Below are 21,522 nucleotides of genomic sequence, written 5' to 3'. Positions count from 1 at the left end.
AAGCACATTTGGTTTATTTGTTTTCAGACCAAAAGTACCCCTAGCTATTACTTCCAATATTTGTTGCATTAAGATGTCACTCTTCAGCTGTCTCTACACCCACTGCTTTTAACTGTGTTAAAAGCTGAGAAAATGCACACAGAGCACCCTCCCTCATAATAGTCCTGAATTATAAAATTTAAGCCTAGGAATTGCAAGGAAGCTTTGTGTTGACTGTCTCTCAATGTTTTTACTGAATTAATGAGTTAGCATTATGTTAACCTTATGCTAACAGTGTCACGCTTGTATAAGATCTTCTAGGTCGTATGTTACACTGAAGGTGTCACTGATGAGTGAAAAATACTATTCTGTCTCTGTTGTTGAGGCACAATAAGAACAAAAGTGTTACTCAACTGCTGTCTGACTTAAAACCTTTGCTTCTCTCTGAAATGTGTTACTAAAGGTCACAGTAGCTAGTATAGCATTACACCAAGTTATTCCACCAATTCTTTCAGCACACTGTTATATATTAACATTTTTAAAGCTTCCAACTGACTTTGAATTAGTGTATTTGTCTAACCTTGCTTGCTCTCGTTTTATAGCTAAGCATCTTCAGTAAGATGTATACTGTTGACAGAACAGGTCCATCTAAATCATGCTGTATCCAAACAAGTGACAAATACATATTATTGTTTCCATAGGCGCTTACTCTGCAGTTACATTAAGCATTCAAGTGCTACCGGGAATGCTCTTTAAGAGGCAGCAACTACTCAGTAACACTGAAATGAAACAGTATCAGACTGCTAGTATCAAATAATTCTGTTTCCTCCACTTAATGAATTATTGCTGCTGATGGCCAATTTGGTTGGACAAGCAGCATGTAAGCATTTGCTTCTGAACAGCCCAAAGTAAAACCCCAAACTAAAACTAAAGTAGCCTGCAACTGCAAGCTGTTATCACTCACATAGTCATTGTTACATATCAGGGTCTTTCATCACTCCACTGAGCTCTTTAAAATGATCTACATCCACCAATGCTTTATTCAAGGGCAGTGAAATGCAAGTACTGACATACGCACATCAATTGGAAACTAATGAACTGATATTTCCTCTACTGCTTCCCTCATCTACTCCAGGCTGAAAGAGCAGCACAAGATCAGAAATAACCATGTTTACACTCAGAAATCATATACAGAAGTGATATGGCAGCTTTCTTTGTACAGCTACACTACTGTCATAAAGAATCTACAAGTTACAGAACACTGTATCCAAAGGTTGGCACTATATGATGGACTACCACACTTGCTATAAAGGCAGTGGGACTACAGGAAGACTAACCCAAAGCAGTTACCTACCAGCCACAGTGTCCCATATTATCTACCTTAAGCTCTGCTCAACTAATTGTAAGGGGAGTACCTGACTTGTAAAAGTCTAAAAAGAAAACCACGAAGGCATGTAAATAAAAAACACATCATTGCCACAATTTTTAAAGACTTTTGTTTACTATCAGTCACCTCAATAACACACAGAAGCACCACTACTCCAAAGTCATCACTGGAGAAGCGAAGTACTAAAAACTTACTTAGAAAAGACAGGTGAGGAAGACAAGACTATTTTGAGTAAACAAAGCTATATCAACATAGAATGACTGCCCAGAAAATATGATGACTCCGTTAGCCCCTTCTTTCAAGCTCTGGAAGATACACACTACACTTCAAAGAAAGTAGCTAACATAGTATTTTTAACTTTCTAGAATTCAGTTTGATGGTTTCCCTTTACCTTCCCACATTCAAACTTCACCAGAATTTTCATCATAGCTGTTGCAGAGCAGCAACTAGATTGTCTTTTCCTTTTCGTGATTCTGACAGAATCTGAAATGGTTGATGGTGAGTCAAATGAGATTTTATGGGTTAAAATTAGAGAGCAGACCAATATGACCAATATTGTTTTGGGTACCTGCTAAATATAGTCTGATCTGGATGAAAGATCTGCAAGAAACCTTCCCTGGTTTGCTACCATTCCACATTTATAGAAATTACAGTCTTCAGTAGCCTTACTTCTGGAAACTAGAAGAATACTTTTTCTTGAAATCTATCCCTCTTAAGAGGCACCATGTACAAACCTTCTCATGTTTAGCTATTCATTAGGTGTTCTTCCAATGAAAATTCCCTTTGGTCTCTCCAACCTCTGTGTGATCTCTGCATTACTGTTAAATTTCAACTGTCGGGAACCCTACAAACCTACAATGAAAAACTGCCTCACAATACCCCAGAAAGCAATGCAAAGTGAACAACTTGTGTAATCAAAATGCTGTATACCTTCTACAAAGTCAACATACAGAATATGGCACTTAAGGATAAGTGCTTTAATATTAGACCTGTAACAGTAAAATGAGAGAAAACACTCAAGTACCTTGCCAAATCTATACTACCTAACTTCTAACTCTATTCTTAACTCACTTGTGTGCTACTCCATCTAATTCCCTACAATGCAAATCTACTAATTAGCATGAAAGTGGTTCAAGTCAACTGGACCCAGCAAATGTCTTAGTGTTTAGAGTTTGCCCTAAACTGCAGTTGCCCTACAACTGAACTTCCAATAGGCTTTCCTTGCTTCACATTTTTCCCTTTGCAGATACCCACCTCTGATGGCAAAGTAGCCACAGTTCACTATTTCTTCTATTACTGAAACAAACATGGAGACAATGTCGGCAGACTGCCAAGAATAAAGAATACCATTCAAATAACCCAACCTGTTCTTGTCTTGATAAAAAAGTCTGCTTACAGACACTAATCCCAGAAGCTTCTTAATGCATCATTTTTTGTATGACCTACAGTAACACCTATCAAGTTTCCAATAATACAGCCATCATACAGTTGACAAGCTAGGAGCAAGTGTTGATTTGTTGGAAGGTAGGAGAGCCCTGCAGAGGGACCTGGACAGGCTGGATAGGTGGGCAGAGGCCAATGGGATGACATTTAATAAGGCCAAGTGCAGGGTTCTGCACTTTGGCCACAATAACCCCAAGCAGCGCTACAGGCTGGGGACAGAGTGGCTGGAAAGCAGCCAAGAGGAAAGGGACCTGGGGGTATTGATAGATAGTAGGTTTAAGATAAGCCAGCAGTGTGCCCAGGTGGCCAAGAGAGCCAATGGCATCCTGGCCTGCATCAGGAACAGTGTGGCCAGTAGGACAAGGGAGGTTATTCTTCCCCTGTACTCAGCACTGGTCAGGCCACACCTTGAGTACTGTGTCCACTTCTGGGCACCTCAATTCAAGAGAGATGTTGAGATGCTGGAACGTGTCCAGAGAAGGGCAACAAAGCTGGTGAGGGGACTGGAACACAAACTCTATGAGGAGAGGCTGAGGGAGCTGGGTTTGTCTAGCCTGGAGAAGAGGAGGCTCAGGGGTGACCTCATTGCTGTCTACAACTACCTGAAGGGACATTGTAGCCAGGTGGGGGGTTGGCCTCTTCTCCCAGGCAACCAGCAATAGAACAAGGGGACACAGTCTCAAGTTGTGCCGGGGAAAGTATAGGCTGGATGTTAGGAGGAAGTTGTTGCCAGAGGGAGCGATTTGCCATTGGAATGGGCTGCCCAGGGAGGTGGTGGAGGCACCGTCCCTGGAGGTGCTGAAGAAAAGACTGGATGGGGCACTTAGTGCCATGGTCTAGTTGACTGGATAGGGCTGGGGGACAGGTTGGACTGGATGATCTTGGAGGTCTCTTCCAACCTGGTTGATTCTATGATTCTATGACAGAATACAAATATATGAAATTAAATCAGGCACACAGTTAACACACAAAGACCCTCAGTGTAACATAGAACTAAGTACTAGCAAGCTTTATGAAACAAACATGCTCACATATATATTATGCCATGTACTTCCATCCTATGTATATACACCTTCACATATATATTATGTTATATACTTCTATCACAAACTGACCCAAAATTTTACCTTAGAAATCACAAATAGAAGTAGAAAATAAATCCAAGAATGTGTATTTCTGAAGAAATAAATGCACTTCTCTAAATACTTTCACTATAACTTGTCAACAAAATCTGCAGGAAAAAAAACTCAGGGTTTTAGAATGTCTCTGATAAAGGAATGCTTGCTCTTTGAATTACTTCACAAAAAAAAACCTCTACAGGGCTGTTAACTGACCTTCACTTTCTCTCTGGACAGTTGCAGGGAGGGTCGGAAAAATAACAGCGACTGCTTCTGCCAAGAACACAAGGTTGCATGGCAGCTGGCTCACAGACCAGAATTTTTCCTGTTCTGATATCCAACAAAGAATATACAACAAAAAATCCCAAAGCCAAACCAAAAAACAAACAAGGTGGAAGTCAGGCTGCAGAAAAGAAAAACTAGAATTTCTGGAGTACTAACCCCAAGCTGGGGACTAATTAGCACTAGACACCCACTCACCCCAGCAACACTTTTATAAAAAATACCTTAGAACAGCTTAAAAATAAGCTAAGCAATAAATTATCTACATTTGGATCATATTACCATGATCCAAAGATCATGAAACGATTGCATTAACACATTGTGCATTTGTTTCCTCCTATCAGGAGGCAGACAGGTAGGTCTCGCATAGATCCTTCCCTCTTGTGGCCTAGTTTCCAAGGAATTTTACAGAATCATTCTCATTTTAGAAATGATCTCTTGAAGTAATACTTTTTTTTTTTTTTTTTTACTGTGAAGGTGACTGAGCCCTGAGGCTGCCCAGTACCACGTGTAGTTGGAATTTTACTACCCCCAAGGAGGACGATAACTTGTCCTTGCGACGTCTTTCAGTGAGGAAGTGCTTTCTTGGAATGCACTGGTATTACATAATTTTTCATTTGTGGCCATTACCACTTCTTTTCAGTGCCCACTGACAAAACAAGAGTTCTCTTCATTCCTTTCCTGCATTGGTAAGATCTTCTATGAGCCCCCTCTCCTCTCCACGCTGACAGTCACAACTCCGCTTCTCCTCACAGCAAAAACATATTTCATATCCTTAATCACCTTTGTGGCCCTGCCCTGGACTCTTCCCAGTAAAGGAGGGATAGGCTTACTGGGAAGTTCAGAACCAGACACTTTAGACACAGTCTCACCAGTATCTCATCAGCACAGAGCACTTCCTTCAACCTTCCTGCAACCTGGGTGCATGCTTCCTAACCCAGCCCAGAGAGCTGTCTGCCTTTTTTGCCATGGCAGCGCATTACTGGCACATAGTCAAACTGCTGCTCACCAGTACAGCAAGCTACTTCTCTGCCAAGAAATCTTCCAGTTGGCCAGCCTGCCTGACATTATTCCTCCCCTGATGCAGAACACTGCATTTTCTGTTGTACTTCATGAGATTCCTTTCAGCCCAGTTCTCCAGCCTGTCCAGATCCCTCCAAATTGAAACAAGCGTAACACATATGAGCAGCTTCTCTCATTTTTGTACTATCTGTGAACTTGCTGGGGGCAGACTCTGTCCCACCTTTTATCATTAATGAAGATGCCAAGTGGTATTGACCCCAGAACCAGCTCCTCCTATAGTACACTACAGATGACCTGTTTCCAGCTGGACTTTGTCGCTGATCAATAAGCCTCCAGGTCCAGCTATCTGGCCAGTTCTTAATCTGCTTCATTGTCCACTCATCTAACCAGTACTTTGTCAGCCCAGGGATGCTATGTGAGACAGTGTCAAAAGCCTTACACAAGTTAAAGAACTTCCACTGCTCTCCCTGACCTTCAGATATCTGTAGAGTATGTAATTTTATTGAAAACTACTGCCAGTACTATTACTTCTCATCAAGGGCAGGAGATTTTAAGGAATTCATCAGCAAGAATCATTGAAAAGTAAAACCTCTTAGCTTCACAGGCAGATCTCAACACTATAAAGGAGAATCAGATTTTTACTCAAGTAATTAAAGCTTCTTAATTTTTGATTGCCAATGACAATATTGTCCTCAGATGATGGCAAATATTTAAAATTATTTCCATAAACTTTATTTAGTAAGCCTAAAGTCTAACACTTGAGGAAATCCAATTTTTAGCAATAGCTCAACTGTCATTCCAACAGCCATGTGTATGTCCTCAAAACCACTGCCAACTTATCCACTATGTTCTTTGAGTTTAATATTAGTCAAGCATTCTGAGATGAATTTTCATTGAGGTCAATACAAAAGCAAAGTCAGGACTCAGGCAGTATATTTACAAATGGAAAAATCATCAAAATCCAGTCCCTTAAATCCATAAATTGGGGTAAGGAACATGAACAGCAATCCAATTAAGACAGATTTAGAGGACAACAGAGGCAGACTAGTAGAACAGGCTATAATGGGATACTAAGGCACCTGAAAAGAAAAAGTTAAGAAAATTCAAAAAAGGACACTGACGGATTTGAAAGAACTCTACCTGGGGAGGAATATAAAGCTATGTGTAGTTAAGACATCACACATCTGGAAGATGGCTAAGACTCACATTAATATGACCTGGAACTCCATCCCACACTCTGATTAGGAAGAAAAACAGTCAACTTACTGCTTGATTGTTCAGTTAGAACTTGAACATCCTACTGTTTGTGAGCCAAAATTGCACATCTTTTTAATCATTACTTTAGCTCCCTAATTCAGAACTACTTTTCAAGTCCAAGACAATCTGTCTTATCTTTATTATCACATTACTCTTTTGAACAACTAGTGGGAGGTTTTTATACCCAAAATTTTAGAGGCTTAATAAAGATGTTAATCCAGTTGCTGGAATACCTTTTCTAAAAAGCTCTCCAATATAATCTGAAACATAAATGCTGCAGTTTCTGTAAATTAAGTTAAAACTCAGCTGTGCGAGTGAAATGGATCTGATTTCCATTTAACTATAGCAAAAGTACAAGAGCACAAAACAATTCCTGAGTAACTGTTACTAAAAAGACTTCTGAAATAGCATGAATCTCTCTCATACACACAAAGACAACACGCAAGAAAGCATCCCTACAAAGTATTCTCCACACAAAGAGAATGATCTCTCAGTACAACCGTTGACAGCTTAAATTTCTTTTCTTCAATCATGGATGGGAATGGGAAAGCAAAGAGACAGCTCAATATGAGCTATGCTATCCAAGCAATCCAACCTGATTGTGCAGGTCCTGCTCTGTTTACTGAACCTCTACTATTTACCAGCCAGCTTGCTTGTGCTAAATGTTTGTCCCACTTTTTCAGCGTTCCACCCCCAATGGATTTTAGGGTGGGTTTCAGCAAACCGTTGTAGCCCTCAATCTTCCCAAAGCTGGAGCATAGTAGGGTATGTGGGAGATCCACTCAATACCATGCTCTTAGGCCCAGTTTTTCACAAGATTGTTCTTGAAATGAGTGCCATTGTCCGACTCAATCCTCTCTGGGGTTCCATGTCTCCACATGATTTGTCTCTCCAAGCCAAGAATGGTGTTATGTGCAGTAGCATGTGGAACTGGATAGGATTCCAGCGGTCCAGTGCTGGCCTCTACCATCGTCAGCACATACTGCTTGCCAGAAGGAGATCAAGGTAAAGTGATGAAGTCAATCTGCCAGGCTTCACCATACTTCTACTTTGACCATCTCTCACAATACCATAAGGGCTTGATTCGTTTAGCCTGCTTAATAGCAGCACAAATGTCACAGTCATGGATGACTTGGGTGATAGCATCCATGGATAAGTCAACTGACCTACCACGTGCTCATCGTTATGTTGCATCTCTGCCTTGATGTCCAGATGAATCATGGGCCCACCGAGCTAAGAACAATTCACCTCGGTGTTTCCAATCAAGGTCAAGATCAGATTTTGTATCAATTTAAGAAATTTTAGCAGCTTGGTCTGCCTGCTGGTTGTGTTGGCGTTCCTCAGGAGCTCTGCTCTTGGGCATGTGTGTGTCTACGTGTCACACCTTCACTGGAATTCTCTCCAGCCATGCATCAGTGTACTGCTATAGATCATCACACCAAATAGGCATTCCTTTCTTCTGCCAACCATTCTTCTTCCAGTCCTTTAGACAACCCCATAGACCATTGGCTACCATCCATGAGCTGGTGTAGAGGTAAAGGATAGGCCAATTTTCACATTCAGCCACATCAAGAGCAAGTTGGACAGCTTTTACCTCAGCGAATTGCCTGGATTCTCCTTCTCCATCTCTCGCTTCGGTAACTCTCCTGGTAGGACTCCAGACTGCTGACTTCCATCTCCGCTTGTTCCCAACAACAGGAACCATCTGTGAACAAAGCATAGTTCTTTTCCTGATCAGAGAGATCACCATAGGGAGGAGCTTCTTCAGCACGGGTTATTTTCTCCTCTGGAGGTTTGGTACAGTCTGTGCCTTCCGGCCAGTTGGTGATCATTCCCACCAGACCAGGTCAATCAAGATTACCCATTCATGCTCATTGGGCTATCACAGCCATCCATTTAGACGAGGTTGCATCTGTGGCGTGACGCGGTGATGAACCTTTGCCTTTGAACATCCAGTTTAAAACTGGCAATCTAAGAGCCAAAAGCAATTGTGACTGAGTTCCAATCACTTCAGAAGCTGCTTTCACTCCTTCATAGGCTGCTAGTATCTCTTTCTCTGTTGGGGTGTAATTTGTCTCTGAACCTCTGTAGCTACGACCCCAGAAACCAAGTGGACGACCACGTGTCTCGTTTGGAGCTCTCTGCCAAAGGCTCCAAGTTGGACCATTGTCACTGGCAGCCATGTACAGAATGTTTTTAATGTCCGGGCCAGATCACACATGGGTGGAGTCACCTCACTGAGGGCAAGAATGTTTTTAAGATCCTCCTTCAGTTCTTTCATGCTATCTTTGATGTCATCCGCAATGCTTTCTTTCATTCCCTTTATCTCTGTAGTCATAGTTTTTATAGCAGAGACTAGGCCAGAATGTGACAAACTGTCCTCTATCTGCCTGAGCTGGTCGGTGAGGTCACCAACAGTGAAAGACCTTTCATTATCACTCCTTGATAGAAACTTAGCATAGGATGAAGGAGCAAGCTTAATAAGCTTCTTCATGAGACCTGTTCAAAGAGGAATGTCATCAGGCTCATGTGTGCCATGATCTCCATAAGGCACTTCCTTCACAGCAAACTCCTTCAGAAGCTTAGTTCCCTGCTCAATGGTGTTCCACTTCTTGGCCGCCCATGGCAGATCATCTCAGGAAGGATATCTCATAGCCAGAGCCAACAGGAGGTGTGTCCACAAACTAACCTTACCAAGAGGACTTGCTAGGTATTTGTCCACTCCACTCTCCTTGGTGAGTGGTCCTAGCTGCTTGGCAGACTTGTCTCCTACCTGCAGAGCATTTGTACCAGTAGTACGGCATCTCACCAGCCAGCTTAGGATTGGTTCACCTGATTCCCTTGAGTATTCCTTTCTAACTTCCCTGACCTCTCTGAGGGGATCAATGGAATCCAGGATGTCATCCTTCTCCTCTTCCTCTTGTTGATCTGGTTGTCTCTGGCCAAGAAACAGAACTTCCCTAAGAGCATTTTTAAACTTATTGGAACTATCCTTTTTCTTGGCAGCCAACCTCACAGCGCTCCTCTTATCAGAGTACTGAGATCTAAGCATGTTCACCAAATCTCAAAGACTATTTGTCTCTTCTTCCTCATCTTGTGCATCAGAGGTCCCCTCTCCTAAATCCCCTTTTGAATCACTCTTTGTCAAGTGTCATGTCTTAGCTTTTGCTTTGGCAGGTGCCAAGATGGCCTGTGCTAAGACAGACTTTGACGAGTCCACTGGTGGGTTTGAATTACTGGGGGTCTGGTCTGAGGCCTGTGAGTTCAGATCTGCCTTAGAGGTAGGGTTTTTTTTGTCTGCTGCCTGGGCATTCAAACTGCCTGAGTTACTGTTACTAGTTGAGGGAACATCTTGAGTGCCCTGTACTCCTGGGAATCCTGCCAAGTTATCATTCCTGATAGGAACACTGGCAGCTTTCCCAGAATCTAGGGGAGGCAGTGTAGTGGTAGGTCCTTGCTGTGCCCCCCTAGTTACCTTTGTTTTGGGTTGGATCGCTGGGTTATCTTTGCCAGTATGGGGGACAGACAGCTTCTTTTTAGTTCTTACATGCATCACACTTGAGTTTCTCACACATAATGTTAAAATTACTATAAAATTAAAAATTATAAGACCTAAGATCACACACACCAGAAGTGCCATAGTCTGACATGAATAAAATTCTGAACAAAGGTCTGATATCTCAGTTTTAGGTTAAGATAACTCTCATGAGGGCTGCAGATAAAGCAGAAGTACTACTTCCATTTCCTGTAATGTTACTGGTGAATACCCCATAATATTACTGATAAAAGATTCAGTGACATTAAAACCAACATAGCCAAGGATGAAATCCTCCCAACTCCAGAAAACAGATGTGAATTTAGCTTTGATCTTCTTAAAAATCATATTAAACAAAAAGTGACCAATTTGGGCTTTGATCCCATTATAAACAAGAAAACAGAAAATATCCCACAAAATAGCCCCCACTAAGTAAAATAGCTTCTTCATTAGCTTCATTCTGATTGCCAGAGTTAATCAATAGTCACTCAAAATGAATTTGCCCCACGTTGGAGTACCAAAATTATAAGATGTGATGGTTTGGGTGTTCCCTGCCCCCCCTCCCCGCCCCCCCCACTTTAGAAGTCACCCAGACTAGACTCAGCCACCTCTGGAAATATAAATGAAGCATATTATTTACCACTAGCACAATATGCTAGCAGATATTTACAGTGTATACAGTTATATACAGAAATATACAAGGTAAAAAGGTAATACAGAAACAGAACTCCCCTCCCCAAAATCTGAGCCCCCAGGAAGGGGCTCTCAACCCCCTACCCCTCTCAAGCTTACCCCAGTCTCAAGGAAGAATGGAGGTTCAGCCAGGGGTTAGGAAGCAAAGTGGCTTAGTCCAAAATGGAGGGTGAGGTTAGAGAGTAAGATGTAGCTCAGCCAGCAGCCCCAGTGAGAGTGGTGCTGAGTGTCTTATCTATGTTTTGACTTATATTTTCATACATCTCAGCAAGCCTGTGAGCAAAGTACACATCACCATCGTTTTCTTTTCACAGCCTGTAATCTAGTTCTTCTCACCAAAACATTCTAGACTGCTTCAAACTAGCACAAAGTACCATTGTCAAAACCGAAGTGCACACAAAGCTCTCTTAGACAAAATCATACCAGCACAATTTTAGAGAAGACCTCTACGAAGTTTAGGAAGAACTGTACTTAAGAAAAGGCACAGTATCTGTGGTTAATAACAGTGTAGCATCTTCAGAATGATTACTATTGCAAGTAAGCCATGTAAATTCCATGTTTTGAGCCCTGAGCATCAGAAAATGTAGCCATGTAGAACACAACTGAAAACTCTTCAGTTTACAGCTGTCACTGGTCTACCCTGTGTAGTACTATATTCCACTTCTCTTAAATCAATTGTCTATTCAGTGTCATTTCTAGAATAGAGATATGACTACTCTGAAAACATACAAGCATAACAAATACGTATGAGCATGCCTCTTACAAAAATAATGCATTGGCAAGTGGGAGAGAAAGAAAAGGCAAAACCAGGTAAGATGCAAGTCATAAATAACAACATATATAACTCATGATGAAATAATCAAAATAAGAGGCTGAAATAAAAGAATGTATTTACTTAAGAAGCTCATCTCAACGTAATATAAATGACAGGCTTCCAATCTGTACAGCCATTGATTTAAGGGCTCAAAAAGAGATGTTATCAACTGCAACAAGAACACCAGAAAAGTAAAATGAAGACTTCAGGGTTTCACTCTGTTAATGCCGAATTTCTTAACTAGGTATTTTCCCAGACTGACAGAGATCATCACCAAAATGATCTCAAAACCATGGCACTGAAGCACAAGTTAGAGAAGAGGCTTTAAATTATTTTCATTTGCAATAGCAGTTTAGATCATCCTAACTCTACCAAAACACCTAAACTACAAAGAACAGGCTTATACTTCTTGATGTTATCTTACTTGTTCTTTGTATTAGCTTTATCTATAACAGAGTTAATTTTCTTCAGAGTACCTTGTACAGTGTTTGTATGTTTTGGATTTGATATGTAAACACTGCTGGTCACAGACCTATACTTTAGCTATTACTGAACGCTGCTTAGACTCAAGGTCTTCTCCCATTTCTCTCTCATACTGCCCCATCGATAAGCAGGCTCACGGGGCAAAAGATGTTGGGATGAGATGCAGCTGGAATGGCTGACCTCAACTGACCAACAGGATATTCCATACCATATGAAGTCATATACAACAACAAAAGCTGAGGTAAGAAGTAGTAAGGGGCAAGTATTCAGTTACAGGGCTTGTCTTCTAAAGTAACTGGTACATGTGGCGGAGCTCTGCTGTCCCGAAGATGGCTGAATACCTGTGTGTTGATGGGAAGTAGTGAATGAATTACTTGTTTTGCTTTGCTTGTGCACACAGCTTCTGCATTACTTAAACAGTCTTTATCTTACCCTGTGAGTTTTCACACTTCTCTCCAACTCTCTCCCACATTCTATCGCAGCAGGGAGTGACCAAGCAGCTGTGTGGTGCTTAGCTGCCTGCTAGGAACACTTAGGACTTTTACTGAATCTACGAAGTATTTTCCAAGAGTTCAAAAATTACTACCTTAGTCTACTATACTTCAGAACACATATTAAGTTAAGAAAAGAAAATTAAAATAAGGAATTACACTAATCTAACTACAGGGCTCCAGTGTTATGCGGCAACAACGAAGCTCATTTTTTTTTCTTTTCTAAAGGCATGTAAGTGGTATAGATTTATATTTATTAAATTAATAACAAAAAAATCCTCATAGCATTCTCAGGCCAAAGTAGTCACAGATGTACTTGATACAAGGAAAGAAGTATCACGCAGTTCCAACAATGAAAACTAATTAAGCCTAACATCAGTCTGGAGGGAAGCAGTGAGCCGTAACATGCCATTTTCTATGAAATACTTGATATCAAGAAAAAACACATTAATTGTGAGAAATTAAGTTAACAGAAAACATACATTTTAATGGATCCCCTTACAGAAGAGACAATCCATTATCCTATGCCAATTTCTAGTATTCCTCCTTTGGAGGGGTACATTGTAGAAATCTCTTGTGAAAACACACTAGGAAAGATTATCTGGGAAAGAGTATATTCATTATATAAAAAAAAATTAACTATAAGACTACTCCTTCAGCCAGCACCTTAGTGTGAAACAACAACTATGGCAAGCAAGAGGGGGAAAAAAGAAAGACAAACAAAAATCTAACAACATATTTAAGAGATGCTGCAAGGGATCAAGTATCCAAAGTAAACTAACAATGTGGAAAACAGTTTGCATGAAGTACTTTGGCATGAAATGACTCTTACTGATATATCACACATGCTTTCAATAAAGACAAATAATCTTGAACTTATATGAGTTTGGTGAAACATTCATACATTATCATATGTCAGCAGAAAAAAGTAATGATAAAAAACATCTTCAAAATATTTTGGCCAGGAAGACTATCATCATATGAGCAGAATAACAAAACTAAACCAAACCCCACAGCCAAAGGTTAACCTAGCAGAAGCACACATGAAACATCAAGTTAAGTAGACAGGAAGCATATTTACTACATTTATCAAGCCAGCAGTGAGGAGTGCTAAATTCTCAATTGCTCCAGCTCTGGCCTAACTTTAACTGCTTCTACTTGCCACCTAACAGACCACCACATATGCCAGAGCAGACAGCATAACTGAAATTTTAACTGGCATTTCCTCTCAGTTTAAAAACACAAAAGACAGCACCCAACACCCTCTTCCTCACCAGCAACCAACAACAGAAAAGGAAAAAAAAAGAAAAAAAAAATACAGATGGTTTCAAATTAGTGGGTCTAAGAATCCTAGGGATACCGATAAGGAAATCTAAAGATTACCGAGGACAGCACATCAGTCTTTTTAAGGCAACTGTCAGCAGAACTCATATTATGGCCTTTAAAAAAAGAAGTTCAGTTTCAGTTCAGCAAAAAAACACTTCTCAAATTGCCAGCTGCAGTCATTTTGAAATAAACTACAGAAAGAAAAATCAGTCAGTGGTTAAAATGTTAAGCAGAATAAACCACAATCATTTCAAATCTAATGTGCTGATTCTCCTCTGGTTCCACTTAGGAGTTATACTCACTTAGGTTTATATACTGAAATTACACATTCTTGTGAACTTCAGCAGAATACTCAGACAATGTTTGCTGGTTCAAAGTAGAAAAGATTTCATTTTACACAGAAAGGAGAAAAAAACCACAAACAACAAACCTAACAAAAATACTTAAAAAAAATCCTGCAATAACATCATGTACATTTAATCACTAAAAGCACAGGACTAGTACATGAGCCAGTCACACTGCCAGTATTAAGAACTCTTCTACTATACAGATACCAACACCTACAATGACACTACTGCAAATATTCTCATCAGTAATCCTCAACCTTACATTAAAATAAAGTATCAGTTCAGAATCAAAACATATTAATATGGTAATTTGGAACATGACGGAGGATGTGCTTGAGGCCAATCCTCAAAAGGTGGCAAATAGCAAGTATTAAGCTAACAAGAAAATAATTTAAGGCTTTACCTATGCTTGAAAAGTATCTATAGGAATATAGAAACCCAAGACCAGGTAACAGGAATTGAAAAAGAGATAATCTGCCGTCACTATCACTTACTTCACTAAAAAAGACACTTCCTGAGACAAGTGAGCATATGAACACTGAAAAGGCTTAACCAGTAACAGCTAAATATTTAGCTAACCAATATGAATGGTTCAACAGCCTGTTTACATGGAGAACATGTCAATCTTCTTCACAGGTGGAGATTCAGAACGTTGCTACTTTACAAACACATAGCTGCTGCTATTTGATCAGCTCGCAAAAACACACTAGCTAAAAAATAAAATAAATAATAATTACAAAATAAATAAATATCACCAAAACACTGAGTGGTACAGTTTGGAAGGGAACTCTGCAGATCATTTAGTCCAAGCTCCTTGCTAAAGCAGGTTTGTCTAGATCAGAATACACCGAACCACATCCAGGCAGGTTCTGAGTCACAAGAGGAGACTTCACAATCTCTCTGGGCAACTTAACCTGGCATTCCATCAGCTAAAGTAAAGAAGTTTTTTGTTATGTTTAGGTGAGCTTTCTGCGCTACAGATTATGCCCACTGCCCCTTGTCCTATAACTGGGCACAACTAGAAAGAGACTAGGCCCATCCTCTTGACATCCACCCTTTAGATACTGATGAGATCCTTCCTCAGCCTTCTCTAGGATAAATAGCTCCAGGTCTCTCAGCCTTTTCTTGCAAGAGATGCTCCAGTCTCCCATCCCACAAGGATGCTGGCTCATCATTTACTCATCATCCACCCAAACTCCTAGGTCTCTCTCTGTGAACCCACTTTCCAGCAGATAAACACCTAGCCTATACTAGTGCCTGAAGTTACTCCTCCCTAGGTGTAGGACTCTGCATTTGTTGAACTTCACCCAACTCTCCAGCATGTCCAGGTCAGCTTAGAGCTGCTTGTAACCTCTGTTCAATTCCAGTTTGGTCTATAAATGAACTTTTAACTGAAGTGCAAAAGATTCCACACACTGTTATTATTTTGTAATACAGAAAAAATAACAGGGGTAAAAAAAATTATCAACATCTTTCTACGACATGCACTAATTCCTCTCCAAACTACACACTTTTCCTCTAAATGAAGAAGCAGGTCTCATGACAATAGACAAGGGTGCCTCTTGGCATCACCAGACTTTTGAGGCTGCTTCAGCCTCCTTTTTTGTGAAAAGAAAACACATTTCTATCAGCCCTCAAAACCTGAATTTTCATGGATACCCAGTTTTTTATTTATATTATTTGTGTGCATATATAAACACTGTAAGCCTCTCAATACCATTAGCTTCTTTCCAGCTTCTATTATGTTTTCTACACTAACACTGCACAAACACAGTGAATCTTTGAAAGAATTACTATTCAAAACTGTTTTCCTGATCAGAATATGGTATAGAAGACCAGTAAAAATATCTTAATCCCCTTCCTGGTCCCCATTTCAGGGGGCTAATGTAGCTGTATTAATCCCAATAAAATGGAGAGCCATTGAGTAACAAATGTAGCAATCCCATCACATAATGGAATTCCAGAAATGCAGAGGGCAGAGAATCTCAGAAGTCTTCTCAGTACTCTTTACTGCAGTGTTGACAGATCCCCAGCATTAGAGTCTCCGAGTCCTACTTACATAAAGAAGCAGCAAAAGTCTTAAGAGTCCCATGCAGAACTACTCCCAGAAGCCCTTAACAGAAGTATCTAACAGCAGCAGTCGAAGTCTTGAACAGCATCCACACATCAAAGCCCTAGCCAAAATCCCTAACCAAAGCCGAAGTACTTACTGCCCAAAGTACCTTATTTTTATATACTTTCTTATCTTACATCCAAACAGCAAAATCCAACTACATATATAAACTAAAGCATGCTCCCAGTGAAAGGTGCCAGTATGGCAGGAGCACTGGCTCTGCAGTACATTGAATCAAAAGGTGCCAACATGTAAGGACGTTGTTGAGGCATACATAGCATACAACTGGTCAGCTGAAGAATCATGCACTCTGCATGCGTCCAGCACCTGTTTCCAGAACAGTGGCCGAACACAAAAAAAATCACACATTTAGTTATTAGTTAATCCCTATGTTACTATGTTGCAGCTAAAAAGCCTACAGCAGACATAACTCTTACCAGCTTTCCTAATACAAAGGCTAGCTTCATGTAAGCACATTTTTTTTTTCATTTCACCCACACAAAACCAAACAAAGCCAGTCTAACCACCAAGAAGCATTGGTAAATATCTTTAAACTGATTTATAGAATGTTTCCTACTGGACATTATACAGAGAATAAATTAAGTACCTAACAAGATCAGTAATATGTCTCCCTTTAGTAAGGAGCATACGAAATTTTCAGTACTGAATATTATTCAATAACTACTGCTGTATCTCTGATATCTATTGTTATTACAGATATTAGGACCTCACAAAAATCTAGAAATGCAGACAGAACTAAAAAATAATTTATCCAGAAATTATTCTTGGATTTGCATGATGCTACTTTTATAGCTGCTAAATTAATGGCCTACAGACAAAAAAAAAAATCTTTTTAGTAACAATCACTTCATAAGACATAAATAAAGTAAAAAGCACTTTCTCATGAATATGAAGTTACTGCCCTTTTGGAGTATATTGTCAGTGTAACATTAAAATTTAAAATCAGTCAAAAATACATAGTGAACATTTTCATTACAAAACAGGTCACAAAGTAATTTGAAAATGGTGTATCTATCTGTATTTGACAGAACATTTCAATGAACACACTAGGCCTCAATGATACTTCTGATAGTGCACATATAGGTAAAACAAAAGTAAATGGACTAACAGTTCAGGGGAAACCATGAGATGATCAAGAGGTACTAGAAGCAATTCAGAAAACTTGTGTATTTTGAGACAACAAAAATGTGAAAATTAGAAATACCTTACCTTGCCAATGCAAAGTTTCAAGAATGAAAGTTAACAATTTACATTAGTAACAGAGAGCAAGCTTCTCATTTCACCCACTCAGAACTCAGTGTATGAGCCAATACCCCTAAAACATTCAGTTTTATTTGTCCTTTGAAGAGGCTCATACTTCCTACTAGCAATTTAAAGACTTTAATGGCTACACTAGCCATTATGCTACTAATAGCATTTCAGTTATGAAAAAAGCAGAGAACACAAACTAGGCACACTGAGACCAAATTTATCTTCCAAACCCATCTTTGACAAGTAAATTTCTCAATGCTAGTAGTACAACAACAGATTAACATTGGTATCTGGGCAAATATTGTTGTATGTTAAGTGGCAGAATTAGATACTTCTGTTCCCTTTCATAAAATTCAACTGCCACTAGTGACAAAGCTAGCAGTTTCTCTGGTCCTGCCCCTCTGCACACAGATCTCTGTGCAATCCTTCACCTCATACTGTCACAAGCACAATCACAAGGTGAACCAGATCAGGGAATTAGTCTGGATTACAACAAACCGTTTTTTCCAAGTTAATTTTAACCCAGAGTAAGTCTCTAATCTTTTATTGCAAGAGACTACAGAATTATGTCAACGTGGCAGGGAGAACAAGTACACTGGCCAAATTGCCCTCCTTCAGAGTGACTACGGCACCGCAGATAGTATCACATGAGGAAATGAAAAGCACTGCCAGCTGCGTCTCACAGCCTATTACCACATCCCACTCAACACATTATAGTCATCACCAGGTGTCTAGCTTCTTTGCTTTGCTCCAAAATGGTAACATGTAGCCAAGATATGACTAAATCTAGTTTTCAAGAATAAAGACACACCCAAACTGGTAACATCCATGTTTTTTTTAACTGGCGTTCTCATAAGAATCCAAAATAAAATCCAAAAGAATACAATCTACAGTACCTTGGAATAAAAAGTATTTTTAAGAAAGCAAATGGAACATTAACATTTATATCCACCTAAGGCCAGTGTTTTCTACAATTTTAAATATATCAGTTGAGTGATTCTGAAATTAGCCAAAAAAGTGGACACAACAAATTCAAAACCAGTGTTTTATAAAGCACAGACAGCAAGACAAAGTTCAGACAAATATATGAACACCATGAAGCAATAGCACAGATGATCTCCTTACATATAGTAGTTTTCTTGTACCCAGCACTTGCAATCTTGGGATTAAATGATACAAAGTTCAGAGATGAGAAGAGAATATTTAAAGGAAAAAGCATGAGGTCTGAACCAAGGAGTAAATGGTGTAAGAAAATACTCACAAGTATACAGAGGGAAGAGTACAGCTTCCCTGCCAAAGACTCTGAAAAGGGCTCAGTGAGTACAATATCAAATGGCAACGTCCACGGCAAATACCATCTTCCAGCATTTGCTGTAGCAAATTGGAAAAGTTATTTTTCCAGTTTTTTTATAGTAATTCCACATCCTGAAAGGGCAAATAAGACCTGCTCTTTCAGTCAGATCGCGGGAAAAAACCCAACCAAACAAACAAAAAATCACAACACCACAAATAACCCACGGGGGTGGGGGAAGGAAAAAGCCACCAAACACCACCACTTAAGAAGCCAACCACCTAGCGCTTCGCAACCTTTTACAAACTTCAGTGACTCAAAAGTTCCCCTTACGACCTGGCCACCCACATCACAGCTTAAGGCTAGCAGAGAACACAGGAAGGTACTGGCTTCATGTTATCCACGGCCTCAGCGACCTCCAGAGGAAAACAATGAGGAGGTGCACAGGCACCACAGAGGAGCCAGCTACCCGTTTCAGTGATACAGAGCAGCCGTCAGGCCGCGGTTCCGGCCAGGCAACCCGCCCTCACCTCCCCCGCGCTCGGCCTCTGCCGGCGAGAGAGGCCGCTGCGGCCCTGGGCCCGCAGCCCCAGTTCAGACGGCTCCTCCCTCCTCCGCAGACTCCTGGCCCCGAGCGGCGCCCAGGTTTATGGGAGGGCAGCGAGGCATCCCTGGCGAAAAGGCGGTAGGCACAACAGGCAACGCTGCTGCGACCCAGGAAAGAAGTCTCAGTTTGTCTGACAAGACCGGCAGCTGCCGGCGGGATAAGAGAGCCCCGAGGGCCACCATCCGGCGGGAAAGGCGGGGGCGGGGGCGGAGAGCGGCAGACCTCTCCCTACCCCTCGGCTCCCCTTGGAAAGCGCTGCTGAGGACGCAGTCTCCGTCCAGCAACCGAGGCCGCCTACAAGGCGGCAGAGGAACAAATTACCGAAAGATGAAAAATAAGGCAGGGCAGGAAAAGGCTGCTCCACGACATGGGGAAGCACTAAGGTCCCTCGCTCAGGGGACTTCCCCTGCGAGACGCACGGGTCTCCTGCAGAGCAAGCAGTGGCGCGTCTCGGTAGACGCCACGGGGTTGAGCCTGTTTCAGTGGCATGCCAGGCCTCAGGCGGAACCAGTTTTGCCTGAGGTCTCAACATGGACACCATAAGGAAACGCTTCATTGCCCCCTGTCGAAGTGGGGCTTTACATCTCAACCCTTCGCCCAGAGGGCTGTGACGGAACTCCCAACCTCCGTGCTGGGGGAGGGGAGAGGGCACAGGTAGTTCCCCCCCCCGCCCTGGGCTCCGGGAAAGGCGGGTGGCAGCGCCACCTGCACGGTAACTCCCTCCAAGCTACCGGCAGGGCCCAGGCGCCGGGAAGGAGATGGCACCTGGGCAGTCGCTGGGTTACATCACTGCCCCCTCCGTCCCCACAGGGACCGGAACCGGCCACAAGGCCGAGGTAGTGGGGCCGAGGTAGTGACAAGAGAGCGACGGGGGAGGATGAGAAGGGCGGCGGCCGGGAGAGGCGTGCCGCTGCCGAGAGGAAGGTGCATGTACAGGGCCGGGAGGAGCCACCAAGAGAATGGTGGCTCCTAGGCAGCAATTAGAGGGGCGGCGGCCGCCCAGAGGTGCGCTCGGAAGGGAGTTAGGTGCACATTACCTGCCCGAGTGACTCCCCAGCTCCCGGTCGCTCAGCGCCGCCGTGTATATCTTCCGGTATCTGTCGGCCAGGGCCTTCCCGGAGAGCAGCAGCTGGTAGTGGCTCCGACAGCCCAGCGATGGAGGCGCCAGGGCGCCTGGCAGGGCTCCCAGCCCACCAGCTGAGCCCTCTTCGGGCCCCATGGGTCCCGCCGGAGGAGAGCCGCTGGAAAACAAGAAGCCGCCCTCGGCCCCTTTGCAGGCGGCGACAGCAGCTCCCGCAGAGGTGGCGGCTGCAGCACTCATTCCCGCCTCCTCCCGCCCCCTGGTGGCTGCGCTGCCTCCCGCGCGACGGGAACACAGGCGGCTTCTGCTGCCTTCAGTAGTGGGGCCCAACCATGGAGAGGCCGCAAAAGCCGTCGCCGCCCCCGAGGCTGTTCATCCGCCGGGGCTACGGGTGCGGGAACACCCCTCTCCTCCCTTCAAACGGGACTCAGGGCCCCAGCTGCACACCCACTCGCCCTCCGCCCTGAGCACAGCCTCTTCCTCTTGCTGGCGGGCGCGCCGAGCTCTGAGTAGGATCGTGTGCCACGGTGAAGGGAGGCACACCGGCCCCTCGCTTCCCCCTTCCTGCTATGAAGCGGGGGTGTAGCGGAGAGGCGGAGGCTGGCGTGTGCTGTTTCCCCTTCGGAGCTTCTCTTCGGAAGCAGCGCCGACGCCCTCTCTGCACAGCCGCCCCAGCCCCACCTCCCTCCCGCGGCCAGCTCGGCCGGCGGGCGCATGCGCTTCCCGGCCCACGCCCCTTGCTATCCCCGGGAAATCCGGGGCTGGGGAGCTGATATCACGTGCTAGAGGAGAGGGTTGAGTTTGGCAGGCCCGGGATTCGCTGCGTTGCTCTAGGGTGCTGCAGGTACCTGCAGAGAATCCTGGAGCCGCGCCCGCAGGAGGTTGAACTTGTCCTGCTCTGGGGTTCTTCACAAGATACTTATGCTTAAACCCGTTGAGAATGCGTGTCTGTCTGTAGGTGTCCTGCTGTATTTGGGCGA

At 42.7% G+C, this 21,522-nt stretch overlaps 1 protein-coding gene across 1 annotated transcript in view; it reads right to left on the bottom strand.

Moving 5' to 3' along the window:
- Positions 1-21,252, bottom strand: part of MYCBP2 (MYC binding protein 2) — a 246,847-nt gene extending 225,595 nt beyond the window's left edge. Inside the window, 1 exon segment of the mRNA XM_064173772.1 lies at positions 20,499-21,252. Within this exon segment, the coding sequence (XP_064029842.1) occupies positions 20,499-20,782 (284 nt within the window). The 5' untranslated portion in view covers positions 20,783-21,252.
- Positions 21,253-21,522: the final 270 nt, after the last annotated feature.

The sequence above is a fragment of the Pogoniulus pusillus genome, chromosome 3 (assembly GCF_015220805.1).
Source record: "Pogoniulus pusillus isolate bPogPus1 chromosome 3, bPogPus1.pri, whole genome shotgun sequence".
In the NCBI taxonomy this organism is placed as follows: domain Eukaryota; kingdom Metazoa; phylum Chordata; class Aves; order Piciformes; family Lybiidae; genus Pogoniulus; species Pogoniulus pusillus.
The sequence above is the reverse complement of the archived record's forward strand: the minus strand, read 5'-3'. Positions and strand labels throughout refer to the sequence as shown.